This window comes from Aquarana catesbeiana, linkage group LG04 (assembly GCF_042186555.1).
Source record: "Aquarana catesbeiana isolate 2022-GZ linkage group LG04, ASM4218655v1, whole genome shotgun sequence".
In the NCBI taxonomy this organism is placed as follows: domain Eukaryota; kingdom Metazoa; phylum Chordata; class Amphibia; order Anura; family Ranidae; genus Aquarana; species Aquarana catesbeiana.
The window spans coordinates 108669280-108689510 of NC_133327.1; the positions used below are offsets into that span (position 1 = coordinate 108669280).

A 20231-nucleotide genomic window follows, 5' to 3' on the forward strand; every position below is an offset into this window, starting at 1 on the left:
TAAATCTTACTTGCTAGGAAACATAATGAAAGTCTAAATATCTTTGTGAGCAGGGGCGGACTGATAACTCATGGGGCTCCAGGGCAATAGGAGAAGATTATGGGGCCCCCAGGCAATAGGAGATTATGGGGCTCCCAGGCAATAGATTATGGGGCCACACAGTATACACACAGACACACAATATACATACACAGTATACACACACACACACACAGAAAATGTACTGGAGAGGCAGGGCAGCTATAATCTTGAGATTTAAAAAAAAAACACAGATTTTTACATACTGTCCCTGGTTTTATTGAGGCTGGCAACCCTGATGGGGCCCCTTTGTGGCATGGGGCCCTTGGGCAGTGCCCAAGTGCCCGAATGGTCAGTCCGCCCCTGTTTGTGAGTGATAGTCATAGATTTGTTAATTATGTTCTGATCTGTTACTTAACTATTTTAATCTTTGCCTATGAAAAATATGGTTGCTTCAGAAAGAATCCTGATGTTAAAAAGCCTTCTATAAGTGTCACACTCTGAGTAAATATATGGAAGAAACAACAACCAGTGGTAGAATCAGTGATTCTACTACTTCTGAGAGTACAGAAAACTCACTAGAGCATAATGACCCCTTTATTTCAAGAAGGTCAATATAAGCCTAAACCGCCATAAACTCTCCAATCTTTTCCTCTAATGATTCGCTCTCCTCAGTAAGTAATGATGAACCACCATAAGCAAGTTATGATCTGACAGCACATAATAATAATCCGGCTTTATACCATGTCTTCTCAACACTGCCTCCTCCATATTGTTTTTTTCTTTTTTTTTAGTTTTGGGAGAATTGAGACAAGTTTTAAGCCTGGCAGGGATGGTTTTAGACAAAATGGGATGAAATTGCCATGGACATTCCCCATATTTAAACATCGTACTGACAGCAAAGTTGTATTTTATCAGTAAGCTTGGTTGTGCCATATTTGACCATGGCAGTACCATACTATCGGTGTTTTAACAAACCACAGTAATACAAGAGCATAGCTACCAACACTGTCAAATTAATTATATAGATATTTACTACTGCCATGCTATGCTATGATGCTAGATTTATTTGCTGGTTTATAATGTTTCTATATAGAAGTAGAGGCTAGTAATCCCAATAGATCCAGAGCCTGCTACCTGTGCCATCTTACCTTACTAATGGGTCAAAAAGACTCAGGTAAAGAGCAAGGGCAAAATTCATAGTTGGATGTTTTTACAGAATATCAATTTGTTTGTGTGATTAGGCTGATGCCCATACCTTTTCGTATTTAAAGCAGAACTAAACCCTAATGGGACCTTAACCAAACCCCAGCCCTGGATGACATTTCATTTTCTAAAGCATTGTGTAATTTTTTTTTAGAGCAAAACGTATGTTTTTATCATCAGTATCTCAATGTTGCTAATCTTTTTCAGCCCTTTTTAGCTTCTTTCTACATTACATCAACCTGTTACAGGAGTGGTTCCTTTTCATTGCTCAGGATTGGCTTTATATTGCATGTAATATATGTTGGCGATGCCAGTTTCAGTCTCCAGTGGTAGTGTATATGACAGTCTGACAACACAGGAACTAATTGGGAGACTGTTGTCGCTCCATAACAGGAAGTTCCTGAGCAAGGACCTTTATGGTAGGATCACTAATGCATTATTTTAAAGCAGACATTCAGTGAAAATGGAAGGTCCACTTTACTCACAGCCTCCAACCCCCATTATTAAAATTGCTTTAACAGCTTGCTGACTGGCTCATTCCTATATACGTCGACAGAAGGGCATGTACAGACAGATTAACATACCTGTACGTTGCCCTTCAAGAAGCGGTGTGCCGGCGCGCCCTCCGTGAGCGTGATTGTGGGTCACCCGTGATCGTCTCATGGAGAGGAAGAACGGGGAAATGCTGATGTAAACAAGCATTTCCCCGTTCTGCCTCGTGACAGGACACTGATCACAGCTCCCTGTAATCAGGAGTGGTGATCAGTGTCGTGTCACATATAGTCACGCCCCCCCACAGTTAGAATCACTCCCTATGACACATTTAACCCCTTCACTGCCCCCTAGTGGTTAACCCCTTCACTGCCAGTCACATTTACACAGTAATCAATGCATTTTTAACTGCACTGATCACTGTATAAATGTGAATGGTCCCAAAATCACGCCAAAAGTGTCCGATCTGTTCGCCATAATGTCGCAGTTACGATAAAAATCTCTGATCGCCGCCATTACTAGTAAAAAAAAAAATTATTAATAAAAATGCCATAAAACTATCCCCTATTTTGTAGACGCTATAACTTTTACGCAAACCAACCAATCAGCTTATTGCGTTTTTTTTTACCAAAAATATGTAGAAGAATACGTATTGGCCTAAACTGATGAAGGAATTCGATTTTTTACATTTTTTTTTTATTGGGTGTGTCTTATAACAGAAAGTAAAAAATATTGTTTTTTTTTCAAAATTTTCGCTCTCTTTTTGTTTATAGCGCAAAAAATAAAAATTGCAGAGGTGATCAAATACCACCAAAAGAAAGCTCTATTTATGGGGATAAAAGGACGTCAATTTTGTTTGTTAGCCATGTCGCAGGACCGCGCAATTGTCAGTTCAACCTACACAGTGCCGAATCGCAAAAAGTGCTCTGGTCTTTGGGCAGCCAAATGGTCTGGGGCTTAAGTGGTTAATAAGATATTAAAAAATAAAGCTTATAAAAAAAAATTGTAAAAAAATGACCTATCTCAACCCAGCTTCCAACACCTCTGGGAGGCTCAGATAACACCACTGACATTCTGAAAGCTATCTGCTCTATAAATATGCCTCTATTAAAACTAATGTATAACAAGGCTCTGTACAGGTAGAATATTTCGATTTTTTACATGACAAAATATGAATGGTTATCAAGTCTATTTTAGGAAGCTCCTGTATCTGTACTTAAAAAGTATAACACTTTTTTAATATTAAATACTAGATAATAACTGTATTAGTCATTATATAGCTATATTTAACTACATACATGATATAAAAGCATTAATTGAAATAGCATAATAAACAATGAGTCCTGCCATTTTTTTTTCTTTTGCTCTCTGCTCCCATAGGATAGTTTTCCCTTCACTTCCTGTCCCATAGCCAAAACAGGAAGTGAGAGAAAATCCCTTCAAAGTGAGGAAATCCCGGGGTGTCACCAGGATCACCAGAGATAGTGTCCCAATAAGAACATTTCTGCTCTTTTTCTGTTCTGGTGTCAACCCACATTTTTTAACATTTTTATTTTTGATAATAATGGTAAAAAGAGCACAACTAGAGAGAGGGAATCTCCCTAATGGGGGCACAGACAGCAAAAAAAACAGACAGATGTTCTAATCTCTCTCCACTCTATGCCAAAAAAAGATTGCCTTTAGTTATACCTAAAAACACAGGCAAGAGAAAGTGACCACACTGGGGGTTGATCCCCTGTGTGGTCCTAATAGTAAGTTTGGATCAATTTTTATCTGTTCACTATCACAATTATCTAAACAAAAGTCATCCAAGGCAAATTATTTACATAGTATGTATATGTTTTTACCTGACGCTTTGTATTGCTGTATTCTTTTTATATTGTGTGGCTCACTGTGGCTTGCCCCCAACTCGTCTTATTTGCCCTTGGCTTACAAGCTGGCAAAATCTGTCACCTCATCTCTTGAAGAGCCATGTATAGATATTAGAAAATGATTTGCTTCATTCATTTAGATATAATTCAAACCATATGAACATGCAAAGGGAAAAAACAGATACATTAAGATGTTTATGTTTTGTATGAATGGCAGTAAGTTAAAGCACCCAACTGTAGTTCTAAACTTTCTGGGGCTTTAAGCTGAGATATATATTTAGACTGCCTTGCTAAATCCTCTATTTATCTCTATGGAGGATCCTGCAAGGAAGTCTAGTACATTGGTTGGTCTTAAATGGTAAGCCACATGGTGACGATCCCACCATAATTGCAACAGGTATGTATTGTGCTTTTTGTAGATGGTGAGTAAGGGCATTGGGACCTACTAAAAGAATACACAAGCTTTAAACCGCGGTTAATGATGGCTGCTGAAAAGAAATAATAAACCAAAAAATGGAAAAAGCAAGATCACTAAACAGTACAAAAGAAGAAGGCATCTCCCTTGTGACTTTGTCGCAGCCAAAAAATACAACAATAGATATAAAAGGCAAATTTTATTTGAGCAAACAAGTAAAAGTGAGTATATAAAATTTGTTCTCTGTACATGCACAATATGATACCCTCACAAAACGGGCACATGAAACATCAGTATATATCTAGATAAAGTACTTGATGAGCCACAAAATTCCCAATGCGTTTCAGTTATTGTTGTGGGGGTGCCTAAACATACAGAGTAATGGAATACAGACAAAGTAAACATATTGCCAGTATATACAATCAGGCACTTTACAAGTATAAATGACTTACATGAATTACCAGAGTGAAAAAGTAGAGTCTTAAAGCGGAGCTCCACCCAAAAGGGGAAGCTCCCCTTGTCTGCCCCTTCCCCCCTCCGGTGCCACATTTGGCACCTCGTGGGGGGAGTGGGTATGTGGTTTTGACAGGTACCTGATCCCACTTCCTGCTGAGTTTGTCGTGGCTGGCTGGTCTTTCGAGAAAGCACACAGTTTCCACTGCCAGTTTGCCTTACCCAAGATGGCGGCGCCAGGACCCGAAATCCAATTTAAGAATCGGCTTGGGTGAGGACATCATGGGATCCCTGGATAGGTAAGTGCCCTAATAGTAAAAGTCAGCAGCTACAGTATTTGTAGCTGCTGACTTTTAATTTTTTGGTGGGGGGGGGGGGGGGGGGCTGGGGCTCCACTTTACCATTTGTCCTGGAAGGACCCCAAATCACTCACAGTGTAATCTAAGCAAAAGGAGTATTCTTATTTATCGAAACCTATTAGGAGTTTTGTGGCTCTTCAAGTACTTTGTCTAGATATATACTGATGTTTCATGTGCCCATTTTGTGAGGGTATCATATTGTGTATGTACAGAGAACAAATTTTATATACTCACTTTTATACTTGTTTGTACACATACAATTTGCCTTTTAAAATTATTGTATTTTTTGCTGCAACAAAGTCCCAGAGGGAGATACTTTCTTCTTTTGTTCAATTTTAAGGGACAGAGCAGCTTTGAACTCATGAACAATTCACCACACATTTTGATCACTGAACAATAAGCATCCAAAACTGATAGGTGTTTTGTTTTTACAGAATCAGTTCATGGCAAAGTAATATTTGTGTTATAGGTAGCATTTGGCAGGCTGTCACCTGAAAGTTTCCCATATGTCTTGAGGCCTACAGCAACAAGATCTCTCCACCAAATTTCTACCTAGTACCCAGTTCTACCCAGTCAACACTCTACCCACATTAGAGCCTTATCTCTCCTTCTATAACTTTGCTGTTCCTACCTACTCACACTTCTTAAGTCACACTTATTATAATATTGAGTAGATAAAAACTGTAGCAGGAACAAAGGAACACCTTTTATTTTCTGTTGCAGGTACTGTCTGGTCAGCGCTTTAACAGTTTTCCTGGCATAAGAGCCTTGATTCAAGTTTTATACTCTCTTGGTGCTAAGCTCAAACCCTTTATTCAAATGGCAGAAATTCAGTGAGAAGTAGGGGTTGAGGCATGTAACAGTTGAACGACAGGGGGCAGGTTTTAGTAGTAGGATATGGCTTAATCTAGATCTGGAGAGAAGTTATGGGCCTGTGCACGGCCTGGCTGTAGGATCAAAGGACTGATTTGAACTCTATCATAGGAACTTGCAAACATCACATGGTGTTTTTGTATTAGCACTGTTGTTGTGTTTTGTAGGTCAAGTCAAGTCCTCTTTTACAGGTTAAAATAAAAAGGGGTACGTTTTGGCTCTCCTCAGCTCGCTGTTGTTTAGATTGAACATTAGGCTAGAAACTGAATGTTCAGTAAAATACTATTTTGCCTGTTATAGAACATCATTAACATAACATAATTCACTAATATCTTAAACTCAAATAAGGACTACAGGTTAATATCTTGCTTTCAGATGCATTCAGTTTGCATTTGTGATCAGTTTGAGATGCTTCTGAGACCATTCACTGTCCCATGACAGGTGCATTTGACCTGCAGGTTACCTCCTTTTGCATTCTCATTGACTTGCTTGAAGAGCAAAGCAATTCAGACTCAAGCAAAAGGTCCTAAGACTAAGGCCCTAAGTGAGCAATGGAAGCTTTCATGCTAGTATATAGGGAGCTCAGAAACTAATGAGGGATTTCTGCATTAATTGGAAGTCCCTTTTATTTTTAACACAGGTTGCCTTACAGGAAATTTTAATTTTAGAAAACGTTACCACAAGAGTGAGTCTTTTTAATTGTCTTCTAAATAAATTATCATGACTCAGATCAGGTAAAATGCTAGCTCCCTACAGCCTCATTTTGGTTATTTTGCTAATAAATAAAAGAATATTACACACACATCAAAGAGAATGGTAGCACCAACTGGAACTCTTTTCCTGTGAAGATAATTATGTCTACCTTATTTTCATGGGTATACTTTCCTTTTAATAAGGCAAATTCATTATTGTGCAGTTCTGCTAATTGGGTGCATGGAAATTCCCCTTATAATTATCAGGGATTAATTGTTAGGTACTGTCTGGTCAGCGCTGTAACGTTTTAACAAATTGCTCCTTAAATGTGTTGAGAAATGCTAATCTGTTTTTGTAATCACATGTAGAAATTGTTACAAAGTATCTGCATTAGTGCACCAACAAATTAGATATATTATAACCCCTTAGCTTGCTACATGCTATGTAACTAAAGTGACTTCAAATATGATGTTCCTTTTTTTTTGTACACATTTTTACATTTGCCATTTGGATTTTCTGGGGAAATCTCCCATAACCAACTTTCAGTTTATTGTTTTCCACTAGAGGATTATCCTGTAATAAGTCTAAAACTGGACCTTTAGCCCTTTTTGCACACATGACACAGCCCTTTCATGGCTTTCTGTGGGCCAAATAAATTGTGCTATGCAAAGTGTACCATGGTGCCGCATTGACTGGTGGGCATAGTGAAAAATTTGTTTCCTAAAGGATATACCAAGTATCATTTATCATGACACACCATTTCTGATCTTCAAGCATCAGCTTTCTTTGCATCTTCTTTGCATCTCCTGTCATATGACATCTTTGAATCACATAGGAACTACTATAGGTGCTGGAAGACATCCTTCTGCCAGAATATGTGATTCCATGCAGCTATATAATGGCCAGCATGTGTCACTGACTGCTGGTCCTGCTTTGATCATTGTCTGAAGAGTGGAGTACCTCCATTCATGTCCACCAGCCCAACATATCTTATTAGTACTTGTCGGGGGGTGGGGGGCAAATACCCCCCCCCCCCCGACAAGTCCTCCCCTAGTGTAAATGTATTCTTCTTTCTTTGTGCCATATAAAGCTGCAGAAATCATAAAAATACCTATGAGCAGTTTAAACAGTACCCATCAGTATAGAAATATATACAGTATAAAGGAAGTCATGAGACTGTAATTTGCATAACGATTTAGTGAGCCAGTGGCATAAAACAAATACAGTATGTCTGTAGTGTTACTGTTGATTGCTGGCCTGCATGCTTTATTTAGTTCTACACTGCAGTAAGTAGTAAACCAAGGATAACTATATCAGTTCTAAAGCTTGCACCTTTAAAAGACAGGTTAGCAAAATCTCCTATACATAAGAGCTGACAGATTCTTTTTAAAGAAAACTTGTTACATAGATGCCCATTTGCAATACATTCAACCTCCACTTATACAAGTGTAGCATTACCTTTCAGAGCTGTTTGTTCTGTAATTTAGTTGCATTCTCCCCTCTCAAGCAGAAGTCCCTCGCAGAGGCTGTCTCATTACCTGCCCCAGCTCATTGCCAAAAAAACTGTAATAAAGTAGTAGACACTATCACATGGAAGAAAAGGGGGGGTGTAGGACCTCTGTTGGGCTTCATCTGTTGCAATCTCTGATTCCCCTAGAGAGATTTTCCATCACATACCACCCTACAAACACACCATGAAGTAAAGTATTATCAAAGGTGACACAGATAACAATAAAAATCTAAAAAAGGATCTAATTATCAAATTCTCACTTATCCAATGAACAAAAGATTGGACTACAGTTTGACTGTATTTGTATTTTCCTACCCCAGCCCCCCCCCCCCCTTTTTTTTTACAGGTATGACTGCATAGTTACTGTTTAACATTAACCTTTACTGTCCCTAAATATTACTTGATATTCTTTATATCTGGTGTAATCTTTATGCTAGGGCAAGGTAGCTAATAAACAACCTTCATACTTGTTCAAGAGTTTAGAAACCCTAAATTGCTTTGGGCCAGTGCTATTCTCTGTGGTCTTTCCTTCAGCAGAACTGCAGACAGTGCACTGTCCACAATGACTGTGTGGAAATTGATTAACTTAATGGTCTTTATACTTTATTTAGGGAACATCATGTTATACTTATAGAGGTATATAGTATGCATCATTGCAAGGTAACTCTTGTCCATTCTCTGCATGCATTTATTTTGTATAGTTGTAATGTTTACATTAAGTATGTATGGAACATGTTTGCTGTATCATATTTTATATACAGAATGTCAGTCGGGCCATCTATTGGTTATCAGTGTATCAGAGAGAATATCATTTTATACAGTATATACATAAACAACTCCAGAACAGAAATGTAATTTATTAAAGCTCACCAGTACAGTTGCATGTGATAGCCGCGTTTGAACCCTCTTTTCAGGATAAGTACGTTTTTTGTTAGTACAGAAAAATACCCATTGATCCTGATAAAATCCAGTGTCATAATTTCCCGTGTATGAACCTGAAATCTCAAACAACGTTATTAGCTTTCCCAGATATCTTTTATAAACTACAAAACACCATTTTCCTATGTAATGCAAATGAGAAGAGAGGAGGGGGTAAGTTCAAATCAGGAGTTCATGGTAACAATGTTGCTGCTTCATAGATACAATACAGTGAGTAAGCATTGTCACCCTAGGACAGGAAGTGGGTTAGTGGCAGAATCCCTAGGGGGAAATTAAAGGAGAACAAACCCTGAAAAAAATTATGACTAATACCAGCACCACATCTAAAAAATTGTAAAATGTTTGTTTTTAGATTTAGATACAATTTTAAAATTATGCAAATCATTTGCTCTAACATACAAAGATACAAAGGTAACCCATGGTAAAAAAATAACCAGATCTGTGCAATAGGAAATATAAGTGCAATAACAAATACCTAAAAAATGTTTATCTAAATGAATTGTGTTGTGCTGTCACATGAATCAAAAATTCACAAAGAGTGCATAAATCATAATATAATCAAATTAGAGTCCAGTGCAAAATTCAAACTCAACCTCAGGTAGTCCACCGTGAATACAAACTCATCACACCAAATGTGCACCAGCCCCCTTTTACAAATAAACCAGCGGGCTGAACGGAAAAAAAAACTGAAGAGCTCGGGAGGGGCTGCTGTACTAACTATGCAATGTTAGTACAGCAACATCCCCTGCTGAGTTATTGTGTTCTCACAGGGGCACGCCCCCCCCGCCAGAATACTCTGGCCCCCCCCACCAGAACACATCTTTTTTGGTCATGTCCCTTGGACAGAAGCCAGCTGGCTTCTGTTGGACTGGCTGCCATACACATGGCCGAATGTTGGCCGGTTTCTATTGAACCAGCCGATGCCGTCCGATATTCAGCCCGTGTGTACGGCCCACATCTCAAGAGCTCTAACAGTGCTTTAGAATGATAGTTCCTGCCTGGATAGATGCCGCAAATAAAGAAGAGCATCCTCTGGTGTTAGTTTGGTTGTTTAATTATGATGTCACTGTGGTAAATCACCACTACTCTATTGCCCTTGAAAGACGTCCCATCGGACAAAACGTACGTAGGGCAGAGCTCAGTGGTGATGTCAGCATGATGCCTGGAGAGTCAGCGGCTATGAAATATGCTCTTTGATATTGTTTTGCTTGTGATTACCCATCAATTTTATTAATAAATCAGTTTTAACTGTAATTCACTGTGGAATTTCCTTGCTTCTTTCTGGCTCTGTGTTAATGCCGCTGAGACAAGTTTAAGTGAAGCAATCCAGTGGCTGTGTGGGGCATGCTGTTCTGAAGTGTGAGAGGTTTGTGGCACATCCAACTGTGAAAGAGGGATCTGGAGCAATCCACCCATCCAGGCAGAGTCTATCATTCTAAAGAATTGTTGGATCTGAGATATGGAGTCTGAATGTTTGGTAAGCTGCTTTATTTGTATAAGGTGGCTGGTGCACATTTGGTGTGAAGAATTTGTATTCACGGTGGACTACCTGAGTTTGAGTTTGAAATTTTCACTGGGCTCTAATTTGATAATATTATGACTCATGAACTCTTTATGAAATTATGCAAATCATTAGCTGTAAACACATTGGTTGTAAGGTAAGTGATACTGGAGAGTGATTGTCTACTAGATTGTGTGAAACATGATCTGTGATTTTTTTTTTGTTCAATGACACAACCACTCTTAGGGCGTAATGACACCAGGCAAGTTTGCCTTGTACTTTGCCTGAGTATAATTGTTCCCACTAGCCTACTCTCACATTGTGCTGGGCTTGAGCATGCTTATGTCATCCAACTGAACCATGCCCAAGCCCACCTCTTTAAGCAGGCCAGGGCATGCTACAGAGTGATCACACTAGTGGAACAGGACTTTGGGGGTAACACATGCTTGGGCAAGCTACAGATCACCTAGTGTGAGTATGCTCTTAGTGAATCACTATAGATTTAAAGTGTTACTAAACCCACAACAGTAAAATCAGTCTGTATATGCAGCATAGGATGCTTGTTATACTCACTGTGGAACTTAAGGGGTTAATCCTCTGCATTGTGTAAAAAGGCTGTTTTATCCTTTATGCCCAGATCCTTCCCTCCTGCACTGTCTATCTGGGGAAGGCCAGCTAACACAGGCAGAGTAGCCGACCCGCACATGCTCTGTTGTGTTTTTTATGCTGGAGAGAACTTTTACTTGTTCTCAGAGCTAGCCAGGTCACATGATATCGACATCACACATGTGGGCATGTATACAGGCTGTAGTGGAAATCTCCTCCTACCTGAACTCTCAGCACTGGAGAAACTGTGCAATTTATCATGTGACCATGGTACACAGATCATCCAAAAAGGTATATAGTGGAAGTATTTTAATGTAAAAAGAAGATTTATAAGCGGGCACTGTGGGGGGCAGATGAACTATTTCTATATTACTGGATTTAGTAACACTTTAAGGAAGGTTATAGCTTGTGAGAACCACATCCATTTATAATGGAAAACTATGCATGTACTGCATTTAATATATAATGACACATTAATAGGAATACATTAAAACATTTACATTTGTTGACATTTACATTTTGTTATAGCTTGTGAGGACCACATCCATTTATAATGGAAAACTATGCATGTACTGCATTTAACATATAATGACACATTAATAGGAATACATTAAAACATTTACATTTGTTGACAGTGCTGTGTAAATCAGGCAGCTCACACTCACATATAAAATGCCTAAAAATATATTGTGACCACATGTAAAAAATAGCGCAGCTCAAACGCCTCCTGTTTATCCTTCCATTGGTTTTCCTCCCACAGCGGGTGCCCGTCACCCAAGGAGCACGTCTCATGACACAAAACAATAAAAATAGAAAAACTAGGGGGGCGCAAACCACATAGATCAATGACATCCACTATTAAGCTAACAGAGGCTAGCCCTATCCCACTTACAACACAGAGTGACAGTTAACCTCCCTGACCTACTGACAGCAACCAAATGCCCTTGACCAGCACATTAAGTATGTGTCCAACTGTTGGTTGTTCGGGTTCCTCTGTTACCATGTACTTCTTTAGAACTTAACCCTCTACAGGAAACTGGTCCTTACACCCCTCCTAGGACTTTGGAGCTGTTCCTGTGCCAAATGTTGATAGAACAGGAGTCCGGAGTCACCCATCCCTGCTGATGTTCACAAAGCAGGTGCTTCATTTGCTTGCCCAGCCTAGACATATGTAATAGTGTGAAAATTAATTTATAGACTGTTAAGAAAACCAAAGAAGACACAAGCATTCATTTATGCTGGATAAAAGATTCAAAGAGGTCCTTCAGCAACAGTGCAACTCCCATCACTTATTTACAAGGACTGTCCAATAATTAAAAGCTCTCAGATAATTCACTTTAACAGGAAATTTGAGGGCTGAGTTACATGCAGGTTGTTTTATTCATATCTATATGTCTACATTGGGCACCTACCCAAACAATCAGTTAATTTCAGAATGGCCAATTTAAATAAGACGCTGGACCTCTTCCAGTCTGGGGCTGTTTCTTGAGGGCAGCACAGTGTCTTTAGTGGATAGCAATTCTGCCTTGTAGCACTATGATTCCAGGTTTGTATCCTGGTCAGGACACTATCTGTATAGGGTTTGCATGTTTTCCCTGTACTTGCATGGGTTTCCTCTGAGTACTCTGATTTCCTCCCACACTCCAAGGATATGCTGATAGGCAAATCAGCCCTAGTATGCACTGTATGTACATGAAGGTATGCATGTGACATAGGGACCTCAGATTGTAAACTCTTTGAGGGCAGGGGCTCAAGTGAATGTGCAGTATGTAGGTTCTAAATTGTTGGTTCTATATACAGTAAATATCAATTGAATTCAATTGATTTAAAGGGATAGTGTGGCTATATTGGGTTATTTTACATATAACTTATATCAAGGTATTTGATGCAGGCTGCACCTTGTTTTTTTTGGGGGGGGTTTTGTATTTTATAGCACTAATCGCTGAATTTGGGTGTTTTTATAAAAATACCCGTAATAAATACATGCTTTACCATGAGTCCAAACCTAGGTTATCCCCTTAAAGTGATTGCAAGGGTTAGTTTTTTTTTTTTTTTAAATAACAAACATATCATACTTACCTCCACTGTGCAGCACAGAGTGGCCCCGAACATCCTCTTCTGGGGTCCCCCGGCAGCTCTCTCGGCTCCTCCCTACATCAAATAACCCCCTAGGAGAATCATTCTCCTGAGTCCAGCATTCAGTGTCCATAGCCGCCGAATGTATGACTCGGCCCCACCCCCGGCGCCCGCATCATTGGATTTGAAGTGGGAGCCAATGGCTGCGCTGCTATAAATCTATCCAATCAAGAGCCGAGAACCCCAGGCAGAGAGACAGCGCGTCCCCGACGGGTCAAGTTCCAGGGCTCAGGTAAGTAAAACGGGGGACTGGGGGGGCGGTCACTACCAGGTGTTTTCGAAGGTTTACAACCCCTTTAAGGACCGGGCCTTTTCTGGCACTTTTTTTTTATGTGTAACAATCAGTTTTTTTGCTCGAAAATTACTTAGAACCCACAGACATTAAATATTTTTTTTAAAGCAGAGGCCCTAGAGAATAAATTGGTGGGTTTTGCAATTTTTTTATGTAGCACAATTTTTGGGAAAAAATAAAATTTTTTGAATTTGCAAATAAACACAATACATAACCCAATTTTTTGTAAAATATAAAAGATAATGTTACACTGAGTTAATAGAAACCAAACATGTCACTCTTTAAAATTGCTCACACATGCAACGGCTACAAATTATGTAAATTTTACTATCCATAGGCGATGCTTTTCAAAGCCTTTACAGGTTACCACTTTAGACTTACAGAGGAGGTCTTTTGCTAGAATTACTGCCCCTGATCTATACCTCACATGTGTGGGACGATCATTGTTTGCGTGCATGCGGGACAGACAATTGTATTTGCCTTTGCAAATCTGCGGGGGGGGGGGGGGGGGGCGTTCGTTTTTTTTTTTTGTAATTATAATTTATTTTATTTTTTTATTTTTACACTGTTGCTTTAATTTTTTTGATAACTTTATTGCTGTCACAAGGAATGTAAACATCTCTTGTGACAGCAGGCATGTGACAGGTATTCTTTATGGAGAGATCTGGGTTCAATAAGACCCCAAATCCCTCCTCTGCACTTAAAAGCACTCAAAAACACAGAGATTGGTAGCTTTGGATGCATTTCATTATTTGAAAATGACACCGAAAACATCCGGGTAAACTGGAAGTGATGTCATGTCATCGCTTATGGGTTACCATTACAGACAGCCCATCAAAGCCTATCCCAGCTTTGTTAGACTGTCTAGCCAGCCAGTGGACGTTGAAGAAAGATGGTTTGCACACCAGTGGTTGCTCTTAAAAAATCTTCATGTTTATTCAAAAACCACAGTATACAACCACATATAAGATCAGTTGACGCGTTTCAGCCTATAAGGCCTTAGTCATAGCCGGTGGATGTGCCTGCTGGTCACTCAGGTCTCCCTGTGGGATGGGAGAGCTTGAGAGACCGTGGAAGGTAGCGGAAAGGCGGGCCAGCCGTTGGATTTAAAAAGCGGGCATCACTCTGGTACAACCATTTGAAGTCAAATGATGTACTAGGTACATGATTTGGCGGCAAGTGGTTAAACAGAAAACATTGACTTCTGTCTAATAGCGGTAAGCTAAGTTCTTAAACTATAACCCATCCCTAGCATTTAACAGAGATGAGCTCATCCGTCTGCTGCTTCTCCTTTCACTGTGTAGCCACTGGCTGGGGAAGGAACAAGACCTATATTTGTTACTTAACTGGGCTAATCCCCCACTAAGCATGGGTGGTTTGTGTGGCAGAGATGTGTAATTTTCAGAACTGGATGGACAGAAATACAAATTCTTTGGCAGGTAAAACAGCTCCTATATATCTCATTCATTAATGAAATTAGTTGTTTGCCTGGAATTTAGCTTTAACTGTTAGCATGCCATCAACTCTGCAAATTGGTAAATATCCGAGGCATAGAGTTTATTTGCATGTAGTCCATACATTTCCAACAAGTAACAGGTGTTCACAGTCACCCTCCCAGAATACCTGGTAAAATTATGGAGTCACTAATGCCATTACTCAGTTTAATAAGAGCCTAGGGACAGGTGCAGAGGAGAGATTTTCAGCACTAGTATTGCAGATTTTTTTCCCCCTAGCAGATAGAAATAGTTGGCAAGTTCTACTATTCATAAGTCTGCGTTCGTGTCTGCAGAGAGTGACAGCATTTGGAGTAACAAAGATGTATCCACTAAAACAGCTGCTGTTATTTTTTTGGTCCATACTTCTTGCAATAACCAAATCTGTAACATTGAAAGATTATTTCGCTTGTTATGATAATTGCATACAGTTATGGTAATATTTTAAAACAGTGTTTGCAATAACACGCTGAAAAAAAATGAATGTCTTTAAGCCCAAATTTATATTTCAGCACTGGAGAGTTACTGACAAATTGAATAAACCACCATCTTCTTTTATCTCTCAAGAACTCGAGCGAGCTGTTGATTTACAGGGAAGGAGATTTTAGCACAGAGCTCTCTATCACGACACTAAGAGAAACTGTTTTAGTTTCGTTTTAGTGCTATGGAAGTCGACTAAAACATCTGCTGGCCGAAACACATTGACTTTTTTGACTGTTGTTCACATGCAACAATAAAACTATGTTTTAGCCGACTTCCATGGCACCAACCTTTCTCCCTTTTTTGTATAAATTACATGGAGGTTTGCAAAGACTTCCTAGGCTGAGTGCTGTGTTCTTGAGGCCAGGGATTATACAGGAGGTAGTAGCTCGGATGCACCTGTTCCTGTTTTAGATTAATACCAAATCTGTTGCATTTAGTGCACTTTGACCCATGCTAAATGCACTTCCGTTGATGTGCGTTGACGTTACTTTTTGCAGTGATTTGCATTTTTTTTTCACAGCAGGAGCCACACGTGACACATTGGTGTAAACTCATCCATACTGGAAACAATAGGTTTCACCATGTTATTGAATAGGGTCTGTGTTGGGCTGTGCTACTCAACACATGCCCTATGCAATAACAAGCTAAAGATGCTTTGTCTTCAGTACTTCCTGTGTCACTAGCCATAAATAACAACATACTAAATTTTTTTTTTACTGTGCTCCATTTTTATTTTGCTGTTTGCTTGGTCAAGGTCAATATTTGAAACATGTTGAAACTAAGCAACTAGCATTCTCCAAACCAAGTCAGCAGTGACAGCCTACTTATTTAACCTATCACATAACTCTTTACCCCATAACATTACCCTAAGGAGGCTCTTACTCTTACTAACCAGAGGCCATTGAAGCTTAGATGCCCAGACCACATTGACCAGTGTCAATAATATGCGCCAGTTAACCTTACAGTAGATCCATAAGTAATTTTTCAGGCTGACAGCGGAGTCTGGGGAACCCTCGCAATACGCACAGATGTGCAATCCTACGAGGACCACAATATAATTAACATTGTAGTGCAATGGGGCTTTGAGCTTGAGTCCTTAGTCTACAGTCACCCACTCCCACCACACAAATTATATTGTATATTGAACAATATTGAACAATGTCCATGTCCTCCACATAGACATTACATAGACAAACGTGGCTGGAGGTTTCGCACTCAGAGTGAAGAAAACGTCTCTCATTTCTCATTGTGTAGTGCATGATTGTGTTTGTATGTGTGTAAGGACACACATTAGTCTCTCACCTGTACCCGTCCCCCAGCATATACACCTTCACCACCACCCACCAGTATCCATACCACTGGTAAAATGCCACTCTAGAAAACAGAGCTCTCTAGCCAGTTTTATACCAGTAGGAGTATGTGCATTAACCCAACAGTGACCATTCTGCAGTATATGTGAATTAACCTATCATTGATCATCAGCCACAGAAGAAACATTAACCCCTCAGTCCCCCAGCTTAGAAGCAGTAACCCCTCAGTGATCTGTCCGCAGTGAATGTGACCTGCCTCAAAAGCATGTGCAATAATTCCTTAGTGGTAAATATTCAGTGTGCGCATTAATTCTCAGAGACCTATCCCCAGTGTATAAGCAATAACCCCTTTAGCAACCAGCCCCATCTCAGGTGTGTTAACCCCTCAGTACCCATTTCTCTGCGCAAATGAAAAAACTCTAAGATCTCATGCACACTGGAAGTTTTTATAGCTGCTGTTTTTAGCTTCAGACATTTTTTTTCTGCAGCCAGTAGACTCCCAAGCATGTTATCCTATGTGTCCATGAACATAGGCTTTCATCAGCAGTTTTCGGCAGGGGCGTTTTCTGGCTGGGGAAAACAAAACAGAACTAGTGGGTTTGTAGAAGATTTTTTTCAGCTGTAAAAACACTCTAATGCCCCGTACACACGGTCGGATTTTCCGACGGAAAATGTGTGATAGGACCTTGTTGTCGGAAATTCCGACCGTGTGTAGGCTCCATCACACATTTTCCATCGGATTTTCCGACACACAAAGTTTGAGAGCAGGCTATAAAATTTTTCGACAACAAAATCCGTTGTCGGAATTTCCGATCGTGTGTACACAAATCCGACGCACAAAGTGCCACGCATGCTCAAAATAAATAAAGAGATGAAAGCTATTGGCTACTGCCCCATTTATAGTCCCGACGTACGTGTTTTACGTCACCGCGTTCAGAATGATCGGATTTTCCGACAACTTTGTGTGACCGTATGTATGCAAGACAAGTTTGAGCCAACATCCGTCGGAAAAAATCCTAGGATTTTGATGTCAGAATGTCCGATCAATGTCCGACCGTGTGTACAGGGCATAACTCTGAAAAACGCAAAAAATGCTGAAAAAAAGCTATTCAGAGTTTATGAGCGGTATTTGAGCCATAAGCTTTTGTGGGAATATAGTTTTGCTATAAAACACAAAAGCTAAAAAACGCTAATGCAAAAACGCTGCAAACTGCAGAAAAATTGCATTTTTAACATGGCATTCAACAGCTAAATCTACTGTTTTTATAATGTCCAGTGTGTATGAGGCCTTAAAGCCCAGTCAGCCCATGTGCATTATCTCCTTAGTTCTCCACACCAGAAACCCAGGTCATGTAGGTAACCCCTTAGCACTCAGTACCCATTGTTTGTACTTTAATCTCTTAGCACCTATGCTCATGTGCTTTAATCTCTTAGATGCCATTAGGCTTCATGTACACTACATTTACCACTGCCGTGGGAAAACCCAAAACATGGCAAAATTGAGCCACGGTTTTGCTGTGGTTTGCATTTTCCCATGCTCGGCGGTCAAAACGTTCCTATCCTGAATGCAATTCTTTCGTGTTCAGCAGAGGGAGGTTGAGGGAGGTTGTTCCATATAAGATAGGAAATGTTTAATTTTTGCATTCAGGTTCACCTTAAGATAGGTCTCAGCTGCACTGACAATGTCTTCAGAGCTCTGGAACACCTTTTTGTTATCCCACTTCCCAAACGTTTTCATTTGTCACAGAGGCAATGGAATTGTGGGGCGCAGTAAGGCATTATTCTGACATCACCAATACTGCCACTTTTCATGCACTGCGAGGAGCATCTGCTTTGCATCTTGTTATTAATGAGGAAACCATAAACACTCCAGCACAAGCACCATGGCACATTAGGTAGTGGGCTTACAAGCTGCTGCATGCAGCAGTTAGAGCGTGTTTTTCATTAACTACAGTAAAAAAGAACATCTTTACCCAAACCAAAATAGCACTGAAAAATGTTGCTTATAGATGATCAAGAGGTATGTATAGACCCTAAAATGAACAGATGACATATCTTCTGAGAGATTGTATTGCGCATATATTATACTTTACACTTATATAAAACAAACCTGAAACAATATGGCATAAAATGCAGCATAACTATGTTTGTTACAACATATAAGCTAAATTTTTACTAGCACAATCAGAAATGTTGCTCAGTGTTCTAGCTACCCCTCTCTCTCTCTCTCTGTTTGCTTTTTAGACAATCACTCAATGGATTGTCACAGCTCTCGAATTATGCACGACACAGAGAAGGATGATAACAATAACGATGAATACGATAATTATGATGAACTGGTAGCCAAGTCGTTGTTGAATCTTGGCAAAATAGCGGAGGATGCAGCGTACAGAGCCAGGACAGAATCTGAAATGAACAGCAATACATCTAATAGCATGGAGGACGACAGTGACAAGAATGAGAACGTGGGACGAAAGACAGAGCTTAGTTTAGACTTGGACAGTGATGTTGTTAGGGAAACTGTGGATTCCCTCAAACTGCTGGCACAAGGACACGGTGTAGTGCTTTCCGATAACCTCAATGATAGGAATTATGTTGACAATACATCCCAGGAAGACTCAAGGAATATGAACTATTTGACGTTAGGAAAACCTACGAATAATGGACATGCAGAGAAAATGGTGGAGGAGAGTGATGAGGAGGTGTGCCTGAGCAGTTTAGAATGCTTACGGAACCAATGTTTTGACCTTGCACGGAAACTTAGTGAAACTAATTCCCATGATAGAAGCCAACAGCAAACTATGGGCATGAGATTGCCCAGAGCAGATGAAGACTATTGTGACCGAATACCGGAGAGAAATTATTCTGATATGATGAACTTAATGAGACTTGAAGAACAGTTGAGCCCTAGATCAAGAACTTTTTCTAGCTGTGCAAAAGAGGATGAATTTAACGAAAGAGATGATGACACTACCTCCATCACCTCAGACAGGTCAGAAGAAGTCTTTGATATGACAAAGGGTAATCTGACACTGCTAGAAAAAGCCATAGCCCTGGAAAGTGAGAGAGCAAAGGCAATGAGGGAAAGAATGGCCATGGAAGCTGGGAGGAGAGACAGCATGAGGCCTTGTGATGATCCAATGAGGCACCTCTCAGGGGAGGACAGACGGCCAAAGTCCACTGATGGCCATGTCAAAAAGCCATGTTATACTAAAGGTAACATTTTTTGCGTACATTTCTTAAGTATTGTAGTGGTGTTGTTTTCACATCCCCAAAACAGCTGAACACTCATGAATATTGTTCACTTCACAAAAGAGCTGCTTCAAGGAAGGACAAAATTTAGTGCTGGTCCCCGGATTGCTTTAAAATATTAGTGAAAGCAAAGCAATAGTTACAGATGTCAAATGTTTTCAAGGAAAAGGAACAGTGAAATTAGGATGGTTTTGATGTTTTTTTTAAGGGGCAATGGACTTTATATGGCTCTGGAGCATTACTGAAACTCATTTCAACTGGAAAAGTTCTTGTGCCAAAGACAGCACCTTACTACTCTTTATTTTTTTATGTTTTTTTCTTTTCACAGA

General features: G+C 39.8%; 1 protein-coding gene across 21 annotated transcripts in view; it reads left to right on the forward strand.

Annotated features, from left to right (window-relative positions):
• Positions 1–20231, forward strand: part of MYT1L (myelin transcription factor 1 like) — a 716654-nt gene that overhangs the window by 566926 nt on the left and 129497 nt on the right. For 20 of the 21 annotated variants that reach the window (XM_073625442.1, XM_073625431.1, XM_073625429.1 and 17 more), the window contains one exon: positions 18895–19866. The exons of the other annotated variant lie outside the window; for it this stretch is intronic. In XM_073625442.1, the coding sequence (XP_073481543.1) occupies positions 18895–19866 (972 nt within the window). The remainder of the gene's footprint in view (positions 1–18894; positions 19867–20231) is intronic. 21 annotated transcript variants of the gene reach the window in all.